Source organism: Microcaecilia unicolor, chromosome 4, assembly GCF_901765095.1.
Source record: "Microcaecilia unicolor chromosome 4, aMicUni1.1, whole genome shotgun sequence".
NCBI classification, from domain to species: domain Eukaryota; kingdom Metazoa; phylum Chordata; class Amphibia; order Gymnophiona; family Siphonopidae; genus Microcaecilia; species Microcaecilia unicolor.
The window spans coordinates 61,623,072-61,642,623 of record NC_044034.1 but is presented as its reverse complement, the minus strand read 5'-3'; the positions used below and the strand labels follow the sequence as shown (position 1 = coordinate 61,642,623).

General features: G+C 44.3%; 1 protein-coding gene across 1 annotated transcript in view; it reads right to left on the bottom strand.

The window, feature by feature from the left end:
- Positions 1-19,552, bottom strand: part of RNF17 (ring finger protein 17) — a 785,154-nt gene that overhangs the window by 552,305 nt on the left and 213,297 nt on the right. The window contains 1 exon segment of the mRNA XM_030200280.1: positions 2,197-2,271. Coding sequence (XP_030056140.1) covers positions 2,197-2,271 — 75 coding nt within the window.

Genomic DNA, 19,552 nt, shown 5'->3' with positions numbered 1-19,552 from the left:
GCAAAGACAACGCAGTGTTCACGAGGCCCGTATGGTACACACCATCTTCCTTACCTAACAGATTCTCTGCTGGCTGTGATAGATAATCTAAATGTTAGTAAAGCAGATGTTAAATTGCTAATGAGGGAAAAGTCTCAACTGCTATGGCTGTTGTTTACACATGAACATTCATTGTGTAGCCCATAGAAAAAGTCATCATCGACTTAAAAACCCTTAAAAACCATCTTCGGCATTAGGAAGCATATTGTAACTGTCATAGATGCATGGCTGACCTCCCCCAACCTCTGTACCTGTGACACTGGCCACCAGTGTAGTAACTCAGAGCGGAGAACACTGACTGATGATATACCATGTCCCAAAGGAGAACAACTGCATCCCACATCCCAATCAGAAACTCTTAGTAGCCCCAAGTTGCTTTGCTGATATACGTAGGAAGCACTGACTAATAGCAAAGGCTAGAATGGAAGTCCCCAGGTCAGACCACAATGGGTGGTTCAAAAAAAAAAAAAAGAAAGGACAAAAAGTTATACAAAGTTGTTAAATCACAAGAGGGTTATAAAACATTTGAAAGTGAACCTTACGAGACTGGGCATCTCAATGGCAGATGACATTTAATGTGACTAAATGCAAAGTGATGCATGTAGAGGAGGAGAACCCAAAGTACAGCAACATGATGTCAATTTCCACATTAGAATCACCACTCAAGAAAAGGATTTAGGTGTCAATGATATGTTGAAACCCTCTGCTCTGTATACAGAGGCAGTTCAAACAGGTGGTGGTTAAGAATTAAGAAAGGAATTAGTACAAAACAGATTATAATGTCTTTGTTTCACTCCATGGTGCAACCACATCTCAAATATTGTGTGCAATTTTTTTCACATCTCAAAAATGATATAGCAGAATTAGAAAATGTACAGAGAAAGACCACTTCTCTATGAGGAAAGGCTAAACAGTCTAGGGCTCTTCAGCTTGGAGAAAAGATGGTTGGAGAGGACATATGAAAAGTCTAAAAATACTGAGTGGAGTGGAATTGTTAGATGTTAATTGCTTGTTTAATCTTTCCAAAAAAACACAAGAACTAGGGGGCATGTAATGCAGCTAAGTACTAAATTTAAAACAATTAGGAGAAAATATTTCACCAATGTATAATTAAACTCCAGAATTTGCTGCCAGAGAATAATGGTAAACAGTTTTACAAAACCCAACGCTGAAATATTAGATACATTACGTAGGCCAGAGAATATGTAAAAGCACTTAACACAGCAGGGTTTAAAAAGGCTTTGGACAAGTTCCTAAAAGAAAAAAAATCCATAAGCCATTAAGACTGACCTGGGAAAATCCACTTCTCATTCCTGGGACAAGCAGCCTATTACTCTTTTGGGATAGTGTCAGGTACTTGTGACCTGGATTGGCCACTGTTGGGAATAGGATACTGGGCTTAATGGTCTGTCCCAGTATAACAATGCTTATGTTCTAAGGACAGGGATGAAGCACAGGAAGTTAGATTAGGTCATCAGAATCAAGACATCATCCCAACATATTGCAGATAAAGTGCCATGCATCTTATCCCTAAGAGTAACCCGAGTTAAACACCTCCCATAGCTGGCATGGATTTGGAGAAAGAGAAGGGCAGCTCTTCTACATCAAAGCAGGAACATAAGATGGGGGCACAAAAAGGCAGACAGCTGATCCCATTCACCATGAGTGTAAGGCCAGGAAGGGTTCACAGAGAGATGACATCTTGGTCCCCCTCTACCTCTCGGGCCAATGCCAGTGAATGAGGGTTAGGACAATGATGAGAAGGTGCCATGGGCCCAATGTCAGCCCTAAAGCCCATTCCTCCAAAACAGGGCAAACAGAGGAGCCTGGATGGCATCAGATGCAGGGCTAGAACAGAAATGCTGGGCCAGATTTGCCCCTGCAGCAGATACCCCCTTGAAGCCAGTGGCCCCCCACCCAGACACACAAGGCGATGACCATGAGGCTCCTCAGCCAGGGTGGCTGTGTGTCCAGCAACAGTTTAATTCCCTCCAAAATGACCTGCCAGTCTTCATTCACATGCACCACATTCATGTGTCTCATGGTCACCACCATAGAGGGGATATGGGACAAAATACGTGCCCTCAAAGGGGCCATGAGTCACACAATTTATATAGGCCCCATACCTTTACCAGAGGTATCCAAAATGAAAAATACCTTTTGTTTATTTCCACATCAATCTGTCCCAGTTTTTCTATAATGCATACAAGATCATCGCTGTTCAAGTGAAGGCTAGGAAAAAAAAAAAAAGCAAATACTCAACTCAAAGTACAGAATACAGCCCAATAAAATACTACAACTATATACCAAAAGACAATGTTAAAGCACAAAAACTGGATCTTATTCACTCAAAAATACAGGTTAAATAATCCTAAAACACAGTGAATAATAAAGGTCTTAGAAAAATTCTGTTATACAGGAGGAAAAGTCCTTGTAAAACTGTGGCAACATCTCAATGGATATCATGAACTACTTTTTTTCAGTGTTCATTCTCATCCACAGTTAAAACAGTAATCATGGGTCAAAAACCTCCTTAAAATGAAACAGTATGCAAAAATATCATTAAATGTGCCATTCAAACTAAATTTCACAAAAGACAGCACTTATATCACCAATCTTGTTGTGTCCACCATCAAAGGCACAATTGTTGTACATTAGAATACATTCTCCCAGTCTTGAGCACAAGAAAACAGTGCCGGTACAGACGTTTCGCTTCAGGCTTCTTCTGGAGATCTCACTGCATGATCCATTCTGCTCAGTGCTCTCATGCAGTGAGGTCTCCAGAAGAAGCCTGACGCGAAATGGGTCTCCATCGGGACCGGCACTGCTTTCATCTTATGCTCAAGACTGGTAGACAGTGTATTATCACGTACAACAACTGTGCCTTTGATGGTGGACACAAGATTGGTGATATAAGTGCTGTTTTTTTCTGAAATTATTAAAGATTGAGTGGCACATTTAGAAGAAGATATTTTTAGACATTTTTTTTTAATGAAGTCTTTATTGGAATATAATACACATAATCTGATACAATGCACTTGAAGCACATCTTACAACAGGCTACTTAAACATAACACAATTCTTTAACAATGTAGCTAACGGCTAATACAGAGCGTGATAATACTATCAATTCTGACAAGTGGAGTACATCTTATTGTGCTAATGCTCCGAATAAACCAATCTGATTAACCATTCCAATACTTCAACCTTTATAGAGTTTTTGTTATTCCCCAATTCCATCCCCCCCATAACAGTCAGCCCCCCCCCCCCCCCCCCCCCCCGTTATTAGCACCACCTGAGCCTGTAATCTCAGTCAAATCATACATGAAGGGTAAAAGAATCCCAAATCAGGTGCCATTGACCCAGTTGGTTATGTCGTTCTGCTAGTAATCTTTCCATCTCGCAGATATGCTTCAATTTTTGAGTCCACCGAGTTATCGGAGGGGCTATGGGTTGCTTCCAATGAGCTGCAATTACAACTCTAGCGGCGCTTATCGCCTGTTTCAAAAAAAAATTGCTGGGCGTGGGGGCGACCAGCAGTACCTGCAGGAAATAAGAAAAAGGTTGGGCTCCATGGAATCACGGTACCCGTCCACAGCCTGCTGCGTATCGCTCTCCAGTAAGCACTGACCTTCCTGCATGTCCACCATATATGGCCTGCTGTACCCTTTACACCACAGCCCCTCCAACACAGCCCCATCATTGTGGGGTAAATACGCTGAAGACGCTCAGGCGTCAGGTACCATCGGTACAACACCTTCACCGCATTCTCCTTAAAGGGCACATGAGACGACACTCCCACCACAGCCCGTTCCATTTTCTCCCAGGTCGCATCCTCTAATTCCAGGCCCAATTCTCTCTGCCAGTTCTTTCTGTGAAGTGTGTAGCTCGGGGACTGTCTATTGATAATGTGGTAAAGTCGCGATATCAGCCCAGTGGTCTTTGGCGGACCCTCGCAAATGGATTCTAGTACGGATTTCTCCCTGGACACTACCTCCCGGACTGCCCGCGTCTTAAGAAAAGAGGATAGCTGAGTGTAGGCGTACCGGTCCGACCCCATTATCGGGAATCTCTCAATGGCCTCTGAGTATGGTAGTAGAGTCTCCCCCTCAAACAACTGACCCCACATTCATAAACCGCCCGCGTGCCATCTTGTGAAAGTTCCTTTTAGTGTTCCGGGGTAAAATAGTGGATTATAGGCTATGGGAGACAAACGAGATAGTGTGGTACGATGTTGTGGAAACATACTGTCCCAGTTTGAAAGGGTGACGTATATAAAAGGACATAATCCCCCCTCCAGTGACCTAAGTGAGCTCGGGACCCACATAAGTGCCCCCAGTGGTCTCACACCTAGTGTGTATTGTTCCAACTGCACCCATTGCCGATCGGGGTAATCCTGGAACCATTCTACTGCTGCGCGCGCCTGAACTGCTCTGTAGTACCAAGCCAGGTTAGGTACCCCTAGCCCTCCTCTCTTCCTATCCTGATACAGGATCGAGCGAACCAGACGCGGGCGTTTTCCCGCCCAGATAAAACGCATAATACGATCCTGCAAGTTTGCTAAGAATTTACGAGGCATTTTAATGGGGAGGGCTTGAAAAAGGTAGAGCGATCGCGGCAACGCGTTCATCTTTACTGCAGCTATTCGGCCAAACCAGGAAAGGTCAAGGTCGCCCCATTTACCCAAATCTTCGATGAGTGCCCCCGCCAGGCCCCTATAATTTGCCATGAAAAGATCCGAAAGGTGTGCTGTCAGGTTGACCCCCAAGTAACGAATGCTCTTGTTGGCCCACCTGAAAGCAAAAGAAGACCTCAACTCGCCCTCTAGCTCCCCTCGGGAGAGTCACATTCAGAACTTCAGACTTTGACATATTTACTTTGAAGCCTGACACGTTTGAGTATTCCTCAATCTCCTGCTGCAGCCCAGGGAAGGTGGCCAGGGGGCGTGTGACAAACAGCAATACGTCATCAGCGAAGAGAGATACTTTGTGTTCTCTCCCTCCTACGGAAAGCCCACTGATTTTTGGATTAGCTCGGAGCCTAGTAGCAAATGGTTCCATGACCATAGCGAATAACAGGGGGGATAAAGGGCAACCCTGCCTGGTGCCTCTGTGTAGGGGGATCATTGCCGAGTTGCCCCCATTTACCCAAATACAGGCTTTGGGAAAGCTATAGAATGCTTGTATCCACCCATGGAACTGTGGACCAATCCCGAATGCCTCCATCACTTTGTACATAAATGGCCAATGCACCCTGTCGAAGGCTTTTTCGGCATCTAAGCTGAGGAGACAAAGGGGCTTTTTCATTCTATCAGCCAAGTACATTAAATCAACCACTCGCCTGGTGTTATCTGTTGCTTTTCTGTGTGGGACAAATCCCACCTGGTCAGGATGAATAATGGCTGTGAGCAAGGGTGCCAATCGATTGGCCAGCACTTTGGCTAGTATTTTGACGTCTGCGTTTAGAACGGAGATTGGGCGATAGGATCCACAGTCCTTGTGATCTTTATTCGGTTTAGGCAGTACCGCAATCCACGCTTCCATCATGGAAGAGGGCAGGGACTCACCTTTCCCAATCAGGTTAAATAGGTCAGCTAGTAACGGGGCCAGTTCAAGAGCGAATTTCTTATAGAATTCATTTGGGAGGCGGTCCAGCCCTGGTGATTTACAGGAGGGTAGTTGCTGTATTGCTGTTTGTATCTCGTCAGGGGTGACCGGAGCGTCAAGGGTGGTTCTCTGCTGATTCATCGAGGATAGGTCACTCTCAGCTAAGTAATCTAAAATAGAATCTTCAGAGGGTCTAATCTCCTGTGCTTATAGCTCCTGGTAGAACTCACTAAAGCGTCACAGTATGACGTCAGATGTATTTAGTAGTTTCCCCCTATCGTTCCTAATATGGGTAACTGCTCGGTCTACCTTTCGCCTACGCAGCTTTATAGCCAGAAGGCGTCCTGCCTTATTAGTGAACTCATAAGATCTGACCTTGTTTCTATTTTGTATCCAGCTTAATTGTTCAGAGTAGATAGAATCCAGCTGGAGCCTCTGTCCCCTCAGCTCCTCCAAAATTGCTGGCGAACCACCCTCCTTGTGCTGCCTCTCCAAGAACCGGATCCTTTCCAAGCATTGTGCCAGCTGGGCCCGACCAACCCTCGCACGCTTACTAGCTATCTGTATAAAGTAGCCTCGTGATATAGCCTTCATGGTGTCCCACACAACACTGAGGGGAGGACCCGAATCCTTATTGATCTCTAAGTATTCCTTCAATGTTTTCCTGCAACCCTCCACCACCTCCCCTTCCCGCAGCAGTTCTGTATTAAGCGTCCACCTCTTATCTTTGGCTTCTGCTCTGACTGTTGGCAAGGTAACCCAAATTGGGGCATGGTCAGAAATGGTCGCACTACCGATTCCTACTTTAGGTCCCCTTTCTGCCAATGTAACATCCAAGAAGATGTAGTCAATACGAGAGTATGTCTTGTGTACTGGTGAGAAGAATGTGTAGTCCCTCATAGATGTGTGGCTCAGTCTCCAAACGTCTAAAGTCCCCAGTGAATGGTCCAAGGATCCCAAGGCCATTGATTCCTTGGATATCGATTGCTGAGGTCTCCCAGATCTATCTAGCACTGGATCCATGACTTTGTTGAAGTCTCCAACCAGTATCAAGGAGCCGTGGGCAAATGTGGCTAGTAGGCTCTTAACTTTGGCATAAAAAGTCCCCTGTTGTTCATTGGGGGCATATAAGGACGCTAAAGTAATGTCCACCTGGTCTATAACAACTTGCAAAAACAAAAAACGCCCACCTGGGTCATGCTTAATTTTTTTTATGGGAGCAGATATGGATTTATGAAACAAGACTGCCACCCCCCCCCCCCCCCCCCCCCTGTTTTTTGGACCCGTCAACAGAGGAGGCAAAGAATGCACTGGGGTAGTCTGGGTGTGTGAGAAGTCGCTCATGTGCCCTGCGGAGATGGGTCTCCTGCAAGAGGACAATATGCGGTTTCAGCTGCTGTAGTTCGTTAAACAGTTTCTGCCTTTTCTGAGGCATATTCAACCCCTTCACATTATATGATATTATCTTTATGTCTGTACTCATTACTTAAGTATTAAATAGGTTCATCCCCCAACGAGTAGCTGCCACCCGGCGCATATACATGCTTTTCCTTATACCAGTGGTGCTCCCATCCCTCCCCTTGATCCCCCCTCCCTCCCAACCAACACCAACTAGAGGGCACAAGGCCCCATAGTGGGAAAAGAAAAAGTGACACACCAGCACAACCCAGCCCCCCGCCTCCCCCCGAATTGCCCCAGATTAATACCAGGGTCTAGAACCCTCCTTTATCAATGTCATTAACAGTCAACCTCGCCCTAATCCCCAGCACACCAGCTTGCCCCCTAAACCTCCCTCTCCCCATAACATTGGTAAGTGTACTATATCAATTACACATTCCCCTCCTTTCTGTCATTTACCACTTTAGAGGTGTCATGCCCCCTAAGCACGAGATAAAAGCTTAACACATAACATAACAGAACAGATGCTACTCCCTAATTCTTTACCAATCATTGACACGGAGTTGTCCATTGTCCATCTGACTGCTGCACAAAGTGCAGCTTCAAACATGGTATACCGATCAAACTGCCACTGCTGTTCAGGTGTCCTCCGCAGCCACTTTTCGTTTAGGGTTACTCCTTTTAGTAGTTGTAGGGACCCTCTGCCATTTTTGAAGCTTGGCCTTTGTGGTAGAGGCTAGACCACCTGGAGGTTTCCTCGTTTTCACCAGGCTTGCCACGTGCAGGGATGACCACGCGCCCACCAGTGATGTCGCTTGGTTTTTGGCTCCCTTTATTGTGTAGTTAAGAGAGAAAGGAAATCCCCATCTGTACGCAATCTGTTCTTTAGTTAATATGTCCAGGACTGGTTTCATGAGGCGTCTCTGCTGTAGAGTGAACTGTGATAGGTCCTGAAATACAGTTATTTTAGCTCCTCCGTATTCAATGTCAGGCTTCTTCCTGGCGCTATTCAGCAGTTGTTCCTTCACCTCGTATCGATGAAATCTAGTAATGTCTCGTGCTCTATTTTCCTGCCGTGGGCCGAGGGATCTATGTGCTCTGTCTATTTCTATCTTCACCGCTGCCGCCTCGGCCCCCAGCAAAGTAGAACACAACACCTGTACAATTTGTGGGACGTCTTCCATCTCGCCGCCCTCAGGGACTCCGCGGAATCTAAGGTTATTCCTCCTACCTCTGTTTTCGAGGTCGTCTAGCTTGTATGTAAGGTCTAGGTTCTTTTGATCCAGCACTTGGAGTTGAGCCTCATGCGTGAGCAGGGATTCAGAATGCTCTTCCAGCTTTGCTTCTGCATCTTCAACTCTGTTCCCCAGCTCTCGGAGGTCAGAACTCAAGGTCTCCATCCGGTCCAGGATCTCATCTTTCGATTTTTTAATATCCTCTTGTATTCCTGAAAGGAGTTGGCGTAGTTCGCTGGATATTCCTTTTTTAACAGGCGGTTTCCACGATTCAGCCAAGGACAACGCGGAGTCAGAGACTGATTGCGAGGCCCGCGCCATTACCTCGTGGCGCTTGGCAGTTTTGCTCGATCCGCCGCCTGCTGACTTCTCAGAGTCCTTTGGGCGCCGAAGACGCTTTACTCATTCTACAGCTGATGAGGGCTGATGGAATACTTTTCCAGTAGGTTTAAGGTGGCTGGCGACTACCTTTTAGTGTTATTTTAAGCTTCGGGGAGCGGGAGCTAGAAAGCTAGGCTGCCATCGGTAGCGGTGACGTCACTTCCTCTTAGACACTCATTTTAAGGAGGTTTTTGACCCAAGATTACTGTTTTAATTGTGAGAGAGAATGAACACTGAAAAAAAAAGTAGCTCATGATATCCATTGAGATGTTGCCACAGTTTTATGAGCTTTTTTCCTCCTGTATAACAGAATATTTCTAAAAGACAAAACATGAAAGATATATATATATATATATATATATTACAGTTTATGTAGAACCATTACAACCTATCAATCATTGCTTATTTACTAAATAAATCCTATCCTTTAACCCAGGAATAGCCAAATCTTAAGTGGTTTTCTAAATACTTACAAATCACTTTCTATAAATCCCCAAGTAATTTGTTGCACCAAACGGGATCCACCACAGAGATGATACTGCATCAAATTACTTCCTCGGTCTCTAACTGTTGGAAACCCCAATAGATGTTCTTAACTGAGGGCCCAATGCAGAAAGCCTACAGAGTCAGCAATGTGTTGTTTTAAACTGGCTCCAGCTGGTTTAGCAAGGAAGACTAAAGACAGTAATGCGCAAAGGGGGTTCTGCGGGTTCTTTTCCATCCGCGGTGGCAGCTGAGAATAGCATGCAAATGAGCTGCTCAGTATTTAAATGTTCATTCCGTGGTATGCACAGGAAGGACTGCCTACTTTTAGTGAACATTTACCAGGAGGTCTGGAGCAGCCATAAGCAGTGGAAGCTGTCACTTTTGTGCAGGGGGGCTTTCTTGCAGCTCCATGCCGGGGGGGGGGGGGGGGAGAGAGAGGTGTTGAAGGCATCTCTAACCGCACCTCCTGACTCCCCCCGAAGGCTCTGGTGGTCTAGTGAACCTGAGCCCCATGGCAACACCCCCTTCTCGACCCCCCCCCCCCCCCCAAAAAAAAAATACAGCCCTGTTGGTCTAGTGACCTCTCTCCTCCTTGCCATGCCCTACTCCCTCCTGTACCTGAAAAAAAGATGGATATACAAAATAGAGTTATGGCACTTAGCCCTGCCCAGTGAATCAAAGGATACACGGGGCAGATCACCACCATTTTGTGCAGGGTGGACCCCAAGGCAAGAGGGTCAGAGGTGTTGTTCCTGCGCTCCTGCCTCCATCTTTTTTTCACGTATTTGAGGGGGGGCTTCCCTGCCTGAAGGGGGCAGTGGACTGGGGTCCACTGGGACCACTCTGAATATTTTTTTTGCAAGGGATGGGGCAGTCGGAAGGTGTGGGAGCTGTCAAATGCAGCATGCACTAGCCCTGTGTCACTGTTTTGCTGTCACGTGCATTTGACAGTCAGTCAGTGACATGGGACTAGTGCATGCTGTTCCGAGCATGTGCAGAGCAGCCATGCTTAGCAATTGACTGCTCTGCACATGCACTGGCAGCCTTCTTTACTGAACTGCATGGTAGTGCAGCTCATTTGCATGCAATTTCTTTAGCGCATCACTCGCTATTTCCACCTTGGTCATTTTTACTGGGGTGGAAATAGCAGGCAGTCCATTCCAGGGACTTTAGTGTATCAGCCCCCCATTCCGGGGACTTATTGCATTGGCCCCTTAATTTAAGTATCTAAACTTGGTTACTAAATACCTGTGTCAATTATTCCCAAGTGGCTGAACTCAGCACTAAAGCGCAAGGCGTAATCTGATTACTGGTGTCACTGTAAAAAGAAGTTACCCACCTGTAGCAAATGTTCTCTCCAAGAACAGGACAACACCAAACAGAACCCAGCACAGAGATGCTCCTCTGCTTTTATACTTCCAGAAGCTTTTGGTACAATCCACAATGTATGTACACACATTCCTGCCTGCTGTACTCCCACAGGACCCAAGGCAGTCTAATGAAATGGTTGATAGAACGGAAGGAAGGAGGGTGGGTATGTGAGAACATGCTGTTCTTGGTGAACATCTGCTAGCACTGTTTTCTCCAAAGACAAGCAGGGCAGCATATATAACACTCCCTAGCTAACAGGCTGTGCTAAAAGAGGGGAAAAAAAACAATGTGGCCCGTAACAAGGAAAGCAGAAAAGCTATTTTTTTTCTTTTTTTGGAAACAGCTTGGAACAGAAACAAATTAGGCCTAGGGACAGCAGTTATATTCTAGGCTCCAAATAAATGCTAAAGGACTGTCTGATCAAACCAGTTATTGCATCGAAAATTCTGCTCAAGACAGTAATGAGATGTGAGTGAGAAGACCACATTGCAATTTTGTGAATCTCCTCAATGGAGGATGATCTCAGATAGGCTGACACAGCCCAGCCTAGGCATAAATAAAAAATGTAAGCTGCTATTCAACTGGATAAAGTGCATTTACCGATAGCCACACCTATACTGTTGGGGTCAAAACAAAAAAAAGTCAGTGGAATGTCTATGGGCTGTAAGTTCACTCCAGATGAGTTGCCAAGGCTCTCTTGCAGTGCACTTCCACCAGGAAGGGCACGAGGTTTTGAGAAAAATGTGTTGGCAGAACAAACAACCTTAGAATGCAAGTAAAGAACTGTTATGATGGAACTTTGTGTAAGATGTATCAGCTACTAGGGCCTGGAGTTCACGAAATATGCAGGCTAAAGTAACTGCCAACAAAAACAAGTCAGGAACTTTGAATGGCAAGTATCAAGTGGCTCAAAAGGAGCTTTCATCAGCTAGGTGAGCGTGACATTATGATCCCATGACACTTTAGCAACAGCAAACCCTTCATGAGGTGAACTTGAGGCTGTACGGAGATTGGCTTACCCTCTACACAGTGATGGCAAGCACTAATTTCACAGAGGTAAACTCTTGGTTGGTTTCGAAGCCAGACTCAAAGATATAGAAGATATTCAAGCAGTTTTTTTTTTTTTTTTAAGGACAGGAGAAAGGATCTAAGGCCTTGCACTACCGCCTACACTTAAAATTATACCTTTCCTTGGCACAAATGGAACAAAAGAAACACCCTCATTCAGTTGGAGAGAATCAACTACTAGCCTCTCAACATCCAAGCAGTGAGAGCTAGGGACTGAAGATTAGGATGAAGGAGAGACCTTGTTGAGTGATGAGTCGGAAAACACTCCAGTCTCCACGGGTTTCTGAAGGCTATCTCCGGCTAAAGAGGGAACCAAATCTGCTTCAGCCAATAAGGGGAAATGAGAATCATGATTCCTCAGTTCCACTGACGTTTCAGAAGAGATTTTAGTACAAAAGGTACTGGAGGATACACATACAGAAGTCCCTTCTCCAAACAAAGAGAAAGGCATGAGGATAGTCTGTCATGTGATCCTATTCTGGAGCAGTACTGAGGGACTTTGTTCAGGTGAGTGATGAAAGGTTTACTGAGATGGTGCCCCACTCTTAAAAAGATCTCGGGCTATATCATGCAGAGTGACCACTCGAGTTGTATTATCCTGATGAGTCTGCCAGACAGCTGTTCCCTGCCAGGTACATGACAATGAGCAGCACACCTCTGCCAGATGCCCAACACCACATTCTGACTGTTTCCTGACACAGGATATAAGCCTCCCTGTTTGTTAATAATACATTGCAACCTGATTATCCTCATTCAAATGGACAATTTAGTGCACTAGCTGATCTCAAAGCCTTTAGAGTGCTCTAAATGACCTGTAGTACCAGGAAGTTGATATGATGTTGAGCCTCCTGGGCTGTCCATCGACACTAGGTATGGGAGCTCCCCAGCCCCACTTAGATGCATCTGTCATCAATGTCATGTGGCATGGAGGAATTTGGAATGGAAGTCCAATGATTAAATTGCCCACCAAGACATACTTCTCTAGAGGAGTGACAGCAATGACTTTCACTAGGTTCCCCATAGCTTGGAACCACTGAAGCTAAGGTCCACTAGGTCAGCCTCAAATGAAAGTGTGCCATGGGTGCGAGGCCATGTGGCTTAATTTCAACATTTGCCCAGCTGAAAACTCTGTCTCTGATGACCTTGCAGGATTATGAAGACAACCTTCCAGAGTGAGCAAATATGTTGAGCTTGGGCTCCAATGAATTCCATTTGTTGTAGATGGGATTTGGGGTAGTTTATGACAAAACCTAGTAGTTCCAGCACATCGATTCTTGCTCCCTCCTTGGATGTGCTCTATACTAGCCAATCATCCAGATGGGAAACATATGCACTCCCAGTCTGCATAGCGATGCTGCGACTACCGAGACATTTTGTGAATACTCGGAGCCAATGCAAGTCTATAAAGCAAAACACTGGTGGAGATAATGATTCCCTCCTCAGAATCTTAGATACTTCCTGTAACTGGGATGTATCTGAATGTGGGTGGTTTATGGTTTATAAACATTTCATAAAATTGCCTTCAAAGTAATTTACAATAAAACTTTGAGCAGGCAGAACTGAAAACAGGTATTATTAATTGTGAAGAAACATGCAAACTACAAGACAGCAATTGGCCACAGCACTGCCCAGCGCAGACACCTACAAACTCCCCCCCCCCCCCCCGCCGTCCCCCCTCCCGTCACTAAAACTAGTGTCCCAACACATCCCTATAAACAATGGGGGAAAATGTGTCTAATTTAGCTTTGAATATGCTGATAGACTGCTCTGTGCGAAGGACCAAGGGTGAGGGCATTCCATAGAAAAGGCGCCAAAAAGAAGAAAGGACTTCTAGTAGATTCATAGTGTGACCTCGAAGGCCTAGGAAGAACCAGTCGGTGGTTATTCATAGATCTTGGGAGTTTGGGTGGAACATAAGGGATTGTCACAGAAGCTAAATAAATCAAGAATTCCAGTAATGAATACTTTTTGAATCTATATCAGGACCTTAATGGCAACCAATGTAACCTCATGAGGAGTGGACCAACGTGATCATTTAGCATGACAGCACCCTGGCTGTCGTGTTCTGTACTGTTTGGAAACGTTTCAGTTCTAACTTAGTGATACTCGAACACACTATACTGCAGTAGTCTAAATGGGATAGAAGAAAAGTATGAAAACAATGTCACCAGAGCTGAATGGTCAAGATAACTCCAGACTGATCTTAGCTTCTGGAGAGCCACAAAACCAGATTTAAGTACTGAAGAAATGTGAGCTGAATAGGTTAATTTGGAGTCTAGAATAACTACCAAGATTCTCTAAAACGGTCCACAGTCCAAAGAGAACCACTGTGAAAAGTGGAGAAGTATTCTGTAATACAACAGGCCACAGTTTTTTGTGGGTTGAGCATTAGGTGATTAGACAACCAAGAGGCCACTCTATCCAAACAAAGTTGGAGAGAAGTCAAATCACTATACTCTCAATAACAAACCTGGATAATAAGAATGTTGTCGGCACAGATGTGGCCACAATCTCACTGACTGGATTAGTAATACAGGAGGACTAAACTATTGGAAGAGGATGGGAGAAACCATGGAGCCCTGCGGTACACTACAAAAGTGATGGTAATTTTCTGATTGGTGATTACTGGTGGTGACCCTAAAAGTAAGCCAATATGCACACAGAAGAAAAGTTCTTGCAGTCTAGACAGAACTCAGGAAAACAGCGAAGTCGTCTCAAAAATGAATAGACAATGCTTAAAAAAAAAAAATCTATGAATTTATTATACAACCACCAAGACTTGACGCAGATGTTTCGGCCAATAAGGCCTGCCTCAGGACTTTTTTTGAAGCATCGTCTATTCATTTTTGACTCATCTTTGCTGTTTTCCTGAGTGACCCTAAAAGTATGCCCATGAATGAACTGCAAACTGTACACACAGTACCCATTGAAAAAAGTCTTAAGAAGGTGAACCACATCAAAAGTAGCAGAAAGCAAAAGCAGTAACACCAATATCTAGTTTGTTACAGCCTTCATTCAGCAGTGCAATCATAATAGTCTCTGCACTGAAGCCAACACTAAAACCAGTTTGGCAAGCTTACAAGGCCAAAAGGGACTCAAGCTGGGATTGCAATTGTGAAAATACTACTTAATTTTTGAAAAGAAAGGAAGATCAGAAATTGGACGATAATATGCTGGGATGCTATTTAGGGCTCTTAATGGATGGATTATTGCAGTTTAAGGCAGGGACAACACAGTCAGCTAGTATGTGGGAAATTAATGAACTAAGGGCAAAAGGTTAAGGGAAGCATTATTAATCAAAATTGAGGGAATGGGATCTGAAGCACATGTAGTAACATTCCAGTCAGAACTGAAACAGTTACCTTTGAGGGCAAGTTAAAAGAAGACCACTGGACAACTAGAGATGGTGCATGACGGCTAGGACTAGGAATATCTATACAAAGGATGTGAAGGTTGCCTGTATAAGAGAGAACTGACTTTTGCAAGGAAAGCATCGACCCAAAGCATCATCTGCAGAGGCCCCTTGGGTATCCCCGATGAAGAATAGGGTTTCGTCAAAAAGCGTTGAAAATTAAGTTTGTTTGTTTTTTTATTAGGAGTCTAAAGCCTTCATATGGAGTTAGAAAAAAAAAAAGACATCCACTTGATCTTATCTTGTACTGTATAAAAACACTGTAGTGTTTTAAGTTTCAGGCATTCTGTGCTTACACCAGAGGTGTTCCAATTACTTCACAAACCCAATTGGCTTCCACTTCCAAAAAGTATCAAACTTGAACACGTGTCAAAAGCAGTTATATGTACCACTCCAGACTGCTCATTCAGTGAGAGATGAAAAATCTCATACTGTCAGCTCGCTTTGTCCTGAAATTTTCTTTTTTGTTCATGGACATTCAAAGCATTCATGACTATGTATAAATCACTGACAACCCCCAACCACCTATAATTCAAAATGAGGCGATACTCTGTAGACTTGTTTTCTTTTGTTTTATAGTTTTATATACGTCTTTCTTCACTCTAATGCTTATTAGTACTTAGAGACGCAGTCCCATGCTTTAAAGCACTCATGTGCTGAAGGACAATCAATCACTTATCTGCATATTTTATGTCTTCTCCGGACCCCGACAGGTCCCTGTTTCGCCTGGGCTTCGTCTAGGAATCAGGTCTTTATTGCAGATCTGATTAAAAAAATACAGAATTAGTACTTATTTTCTCCAGGTATCATATAAAGCTGCTGCTTATAACTCAGGAACTTACTTGCATCCTTCTCACTCCAAATGCAGACCAGCAAGCTCATTTTCAAAGCACTTAGCCTCCCAAAGTTCCATAGAAACCTATGGAACTTAGCCTCTCCCAAAGTGCTTTGAAAATATGCCTCCATGACTGTTAAACATGGCGATCACGCTTTTTAACGGCTCCATTACCAGATGTACACAGGAGGACCACCGGAAACCATCTCTCTTAAATGTAACCCCCCCCCAGTGTAAATGCATATTTAATCCTTACGGTTCCAGAGATTTAAGGAGATAAGTCCAGAAAAACTTCCCTCAAAGTTTTGTGTTAAGACCACCCCCTCGATTACCTAATTGAACTTGTTCTAACACCAGGCATATTATATCAGTGAACTCATGAGAATGCAACACACAGTGCTGTACCAGAAGCGCCCCCGGTGTTCTAGCCATAATACGTGAGCGATGTTCCCTTATCCGTATATGTAGTGTTCTGCTTGTTTTCCCTATGTACACTTTATTACAAGGGCAAATTACTAAATAAATTACATTCTGGGATTGACAGGTAGTGTGCCGTCTCAATTTATATATCTTTTTGTCCAGGTAATTAATGAATTTATCCGTCTGCATAGTGATAATTCATGTTGTACAATTAGAACTGTTGCATTTATAATGACCACGTGGAATATTCTCACTGGGCTGTATGGTTGAAGGCATTCCTGCTGGACTTAATACCTCTTTCAGATCTTTTTGAGCGAGAATATGCCATCCTTAAATTCATACTACTGAAAATAGGATGTGTTTTCATGATATCCCAATGACGGTGAATGATGTTAGCTGTGGCTTCTTTCTCCTGGAGCAAACCGCATTACAAACACCATCAAGGGATCCTCCGATGGAGTGTGCTTCTTATTCTGTAATAAGAGGTCTCTGTTACTATACCGTGCTCTAAGACAGGGGTAGGCAACTCGGGTCCTCGAGAGCCGCAGGCAGGTCAGGTTTTCAGGATATCCACAATGAATATGCAGGAGATAAATTTGCATACCATGGAGGCAGTGCTTGCAAATCTATCTCCTGCATATTCATTGTGGATATCCTGAAAACCTGACCTGCCTGCGGCTCTTGAGGACCCGAGTTGTCTACCCCTGCTCTAACATATGCCCGCTTCAAGACCTTTGGCGGATAATTCCGATCCTACAAATTCTGTTGGAATGCCTGCGCCTGTGTTTTAAAATCTTCGTCTCGAGTGCATATGCGTCTGCCTCAACATCTGCGAGAAAGGAAAACTCTCGCAATGATCTCGGATGACTGCTCCCATATTCCAAGAGAAGTGTTTCTGTCCATTTGACGAATACGTTAGTATTAAAGGTGCGGCTGTGGAGGTCACGTGTCGCTATGCCACGGAGCAGACGCTGAAAGACTAAGCTCCGTGCTCACCCCCCCTGAAAATCTGCAAGCAGGGATCGATAGCAAAATTTGAACACAGGAATATAATTTAGAAGAATAAGAGAGTGCTGTCGCGGCGAATTGAATAGACAGCGATAAGGGAACAAGCCGGAATGGCGACAAAAACGGTCCGTAAGGAACGAGAGAAGCAGAAGTCGGTGCCAAACAAAATGGCCGACCCCGAAAGCCCCGGAGAACCAACGGCCGGATCAGCTTGGGTAGCTGAAATAGCGGCAGAGATTAAAGCGGCAGTGGAAGCGGCCTTGGACAGCAAGCTGCAGCAACTTTATGATCGCACGGAGGAAGCGCATGAAAGCTAGACTCCATGAATTTAGAGCTGGATGCCGGACTGCAACGCACCTCTGAATTGGAAGACCAGGTGGAAAACATGCGGTCGGAGCACAGCGCTATGGAGAAGAAAATAAAAGAGATGGAATCTCACATTGACGATCTTGAAAACAGAAGTCGGCGAAACAACCTAAGATTAGTGGGACTTCCGGAGGGAATCTTGGACAAAGATTTAATGTTATTTCTGGAAGAATGGATACCCAAGGAGCTACAACTAGAGAGCAGCCTGACAAACTTCTGTGTAGAGAGAGCACATCGGATTGGGCCACAGAGAAGCAGCATGACGCGACCAAGGATAGTCATATTTAAAAGTATGAACTTTCGACATAAACACCGAATATTAGCAGAGATTAGAAAAGGGCGGCAACTGCAATACCAAGGACAAAAGATATTGTGCTTCCAGGATTATTCACACCACGTGCAGCAGTTAAGGAAAGCATTTTCGCCACTTTGCACAGATCTCTATAATAAAAAAATCAAGTTTGCACTGCTATACCCAGCTAAACTCAAAGTCACAGAGAATGGTATAACAAAAATCTTTGATCGGGTGGCTGAAGCAAGAGAATATCTGCAATCCCTGAATGTGTTACAGACGGAAGAGAATAGAACCGAAACTTGAATATTGAGACAGACTGACACGGACTAAAGACTATGCAATTGAAGGGGTATGTTACATTGGGGTAGAGGCCAACCAGAATGATTGGGGAGGGAAAAGGGAGAATATACAATTAAAGTAAGACCGATTAAAGGGGAAAGGTAATACTAAAAGAAAGATAAAGAAGCCTATAAGTGAGGGGGGGGTGGTGGCGATAAGAGGTGACTAGCCAAAAGGGAGGATGGTTTGGTGGGACAGTGGAGGGGGGAGGGGAAGGGAGGGGAGGGGGGGTGGGTGGGAGATAACTGTGATACAGAGGGAAAGAATGGATGAAGATATTATAAATCAGTATGCAGGAATGATGTATGGTAAGATAATAAGAGGAGCGGGACTACTGCGGCTGGGACAGTGGCCCGCACTTAAGAGAAGATATATTTTGTTAATACAAAATAAAGTAAGAGGGATCACATGAAGGGAATGATGATATACTCCTGGAATGTGGGAGGCATTGGGTCGCCTATTAAGAGAAAGAAAATTCTGGGGGCTCTGAAAAAAAAAAGGGGCAACTATAGCAATGCTACAAGAAACCCATTTAACATCACAGGAACATGAGAAACTTAGAAGTTGGTGGGTAGGCACATTGATAGAGGCCCCAGCAGTGGGGAAAAAAGCGGGAGTGGCGATATTGTTCCATAAAGGATTACAGGTTGACCAAGAATATACGTTAAGAGACCCTGAAGGAAGATATGTAATAACCAAAGTGAAAGTGGATGGAGAAAAGATACTCTTAGTCAATGTTTATGCCCCCAATGTATATAGCAAGAAATTTTATAGCACACTAATCACAAAAATTCAACATATTAAAACTCAAGAGCCACATGTCAGAATGATAATAGGGGGAGATTTTAACATAGTGGCAGACCCGAATCTGGACAAAACATATAATTCGGGAAGTAAAATAGATAAACCAATGAAAGGAATTCCCCTATTGTGTGATACATTGGAAGTAGTGGATATATGGCGAATATTACACCCAGATCTTAGAGATTACACCCACCTGTCTAGGGCACATCAAACGCAGGCTAGGATAGATTATATATTAGTGAGCGAAGGAGATCCAACAGGGGTACAGGAGGCAGGAATAGATCCCACAATAATATCAGATCATGCGCCAATCTTTATTATAATTCACACACAGAGGACTCGAAACCAACACTATAAATGGATATTTCCTATAGAGCTGTACTATGATAAAGACTTTCTGGAATACATCAGAGGGAAGTGGATGGACTATAAAATACATAATGAGGCACATAGACAGGATCCTATATTATATTTGGAAGCAGCCAAAGC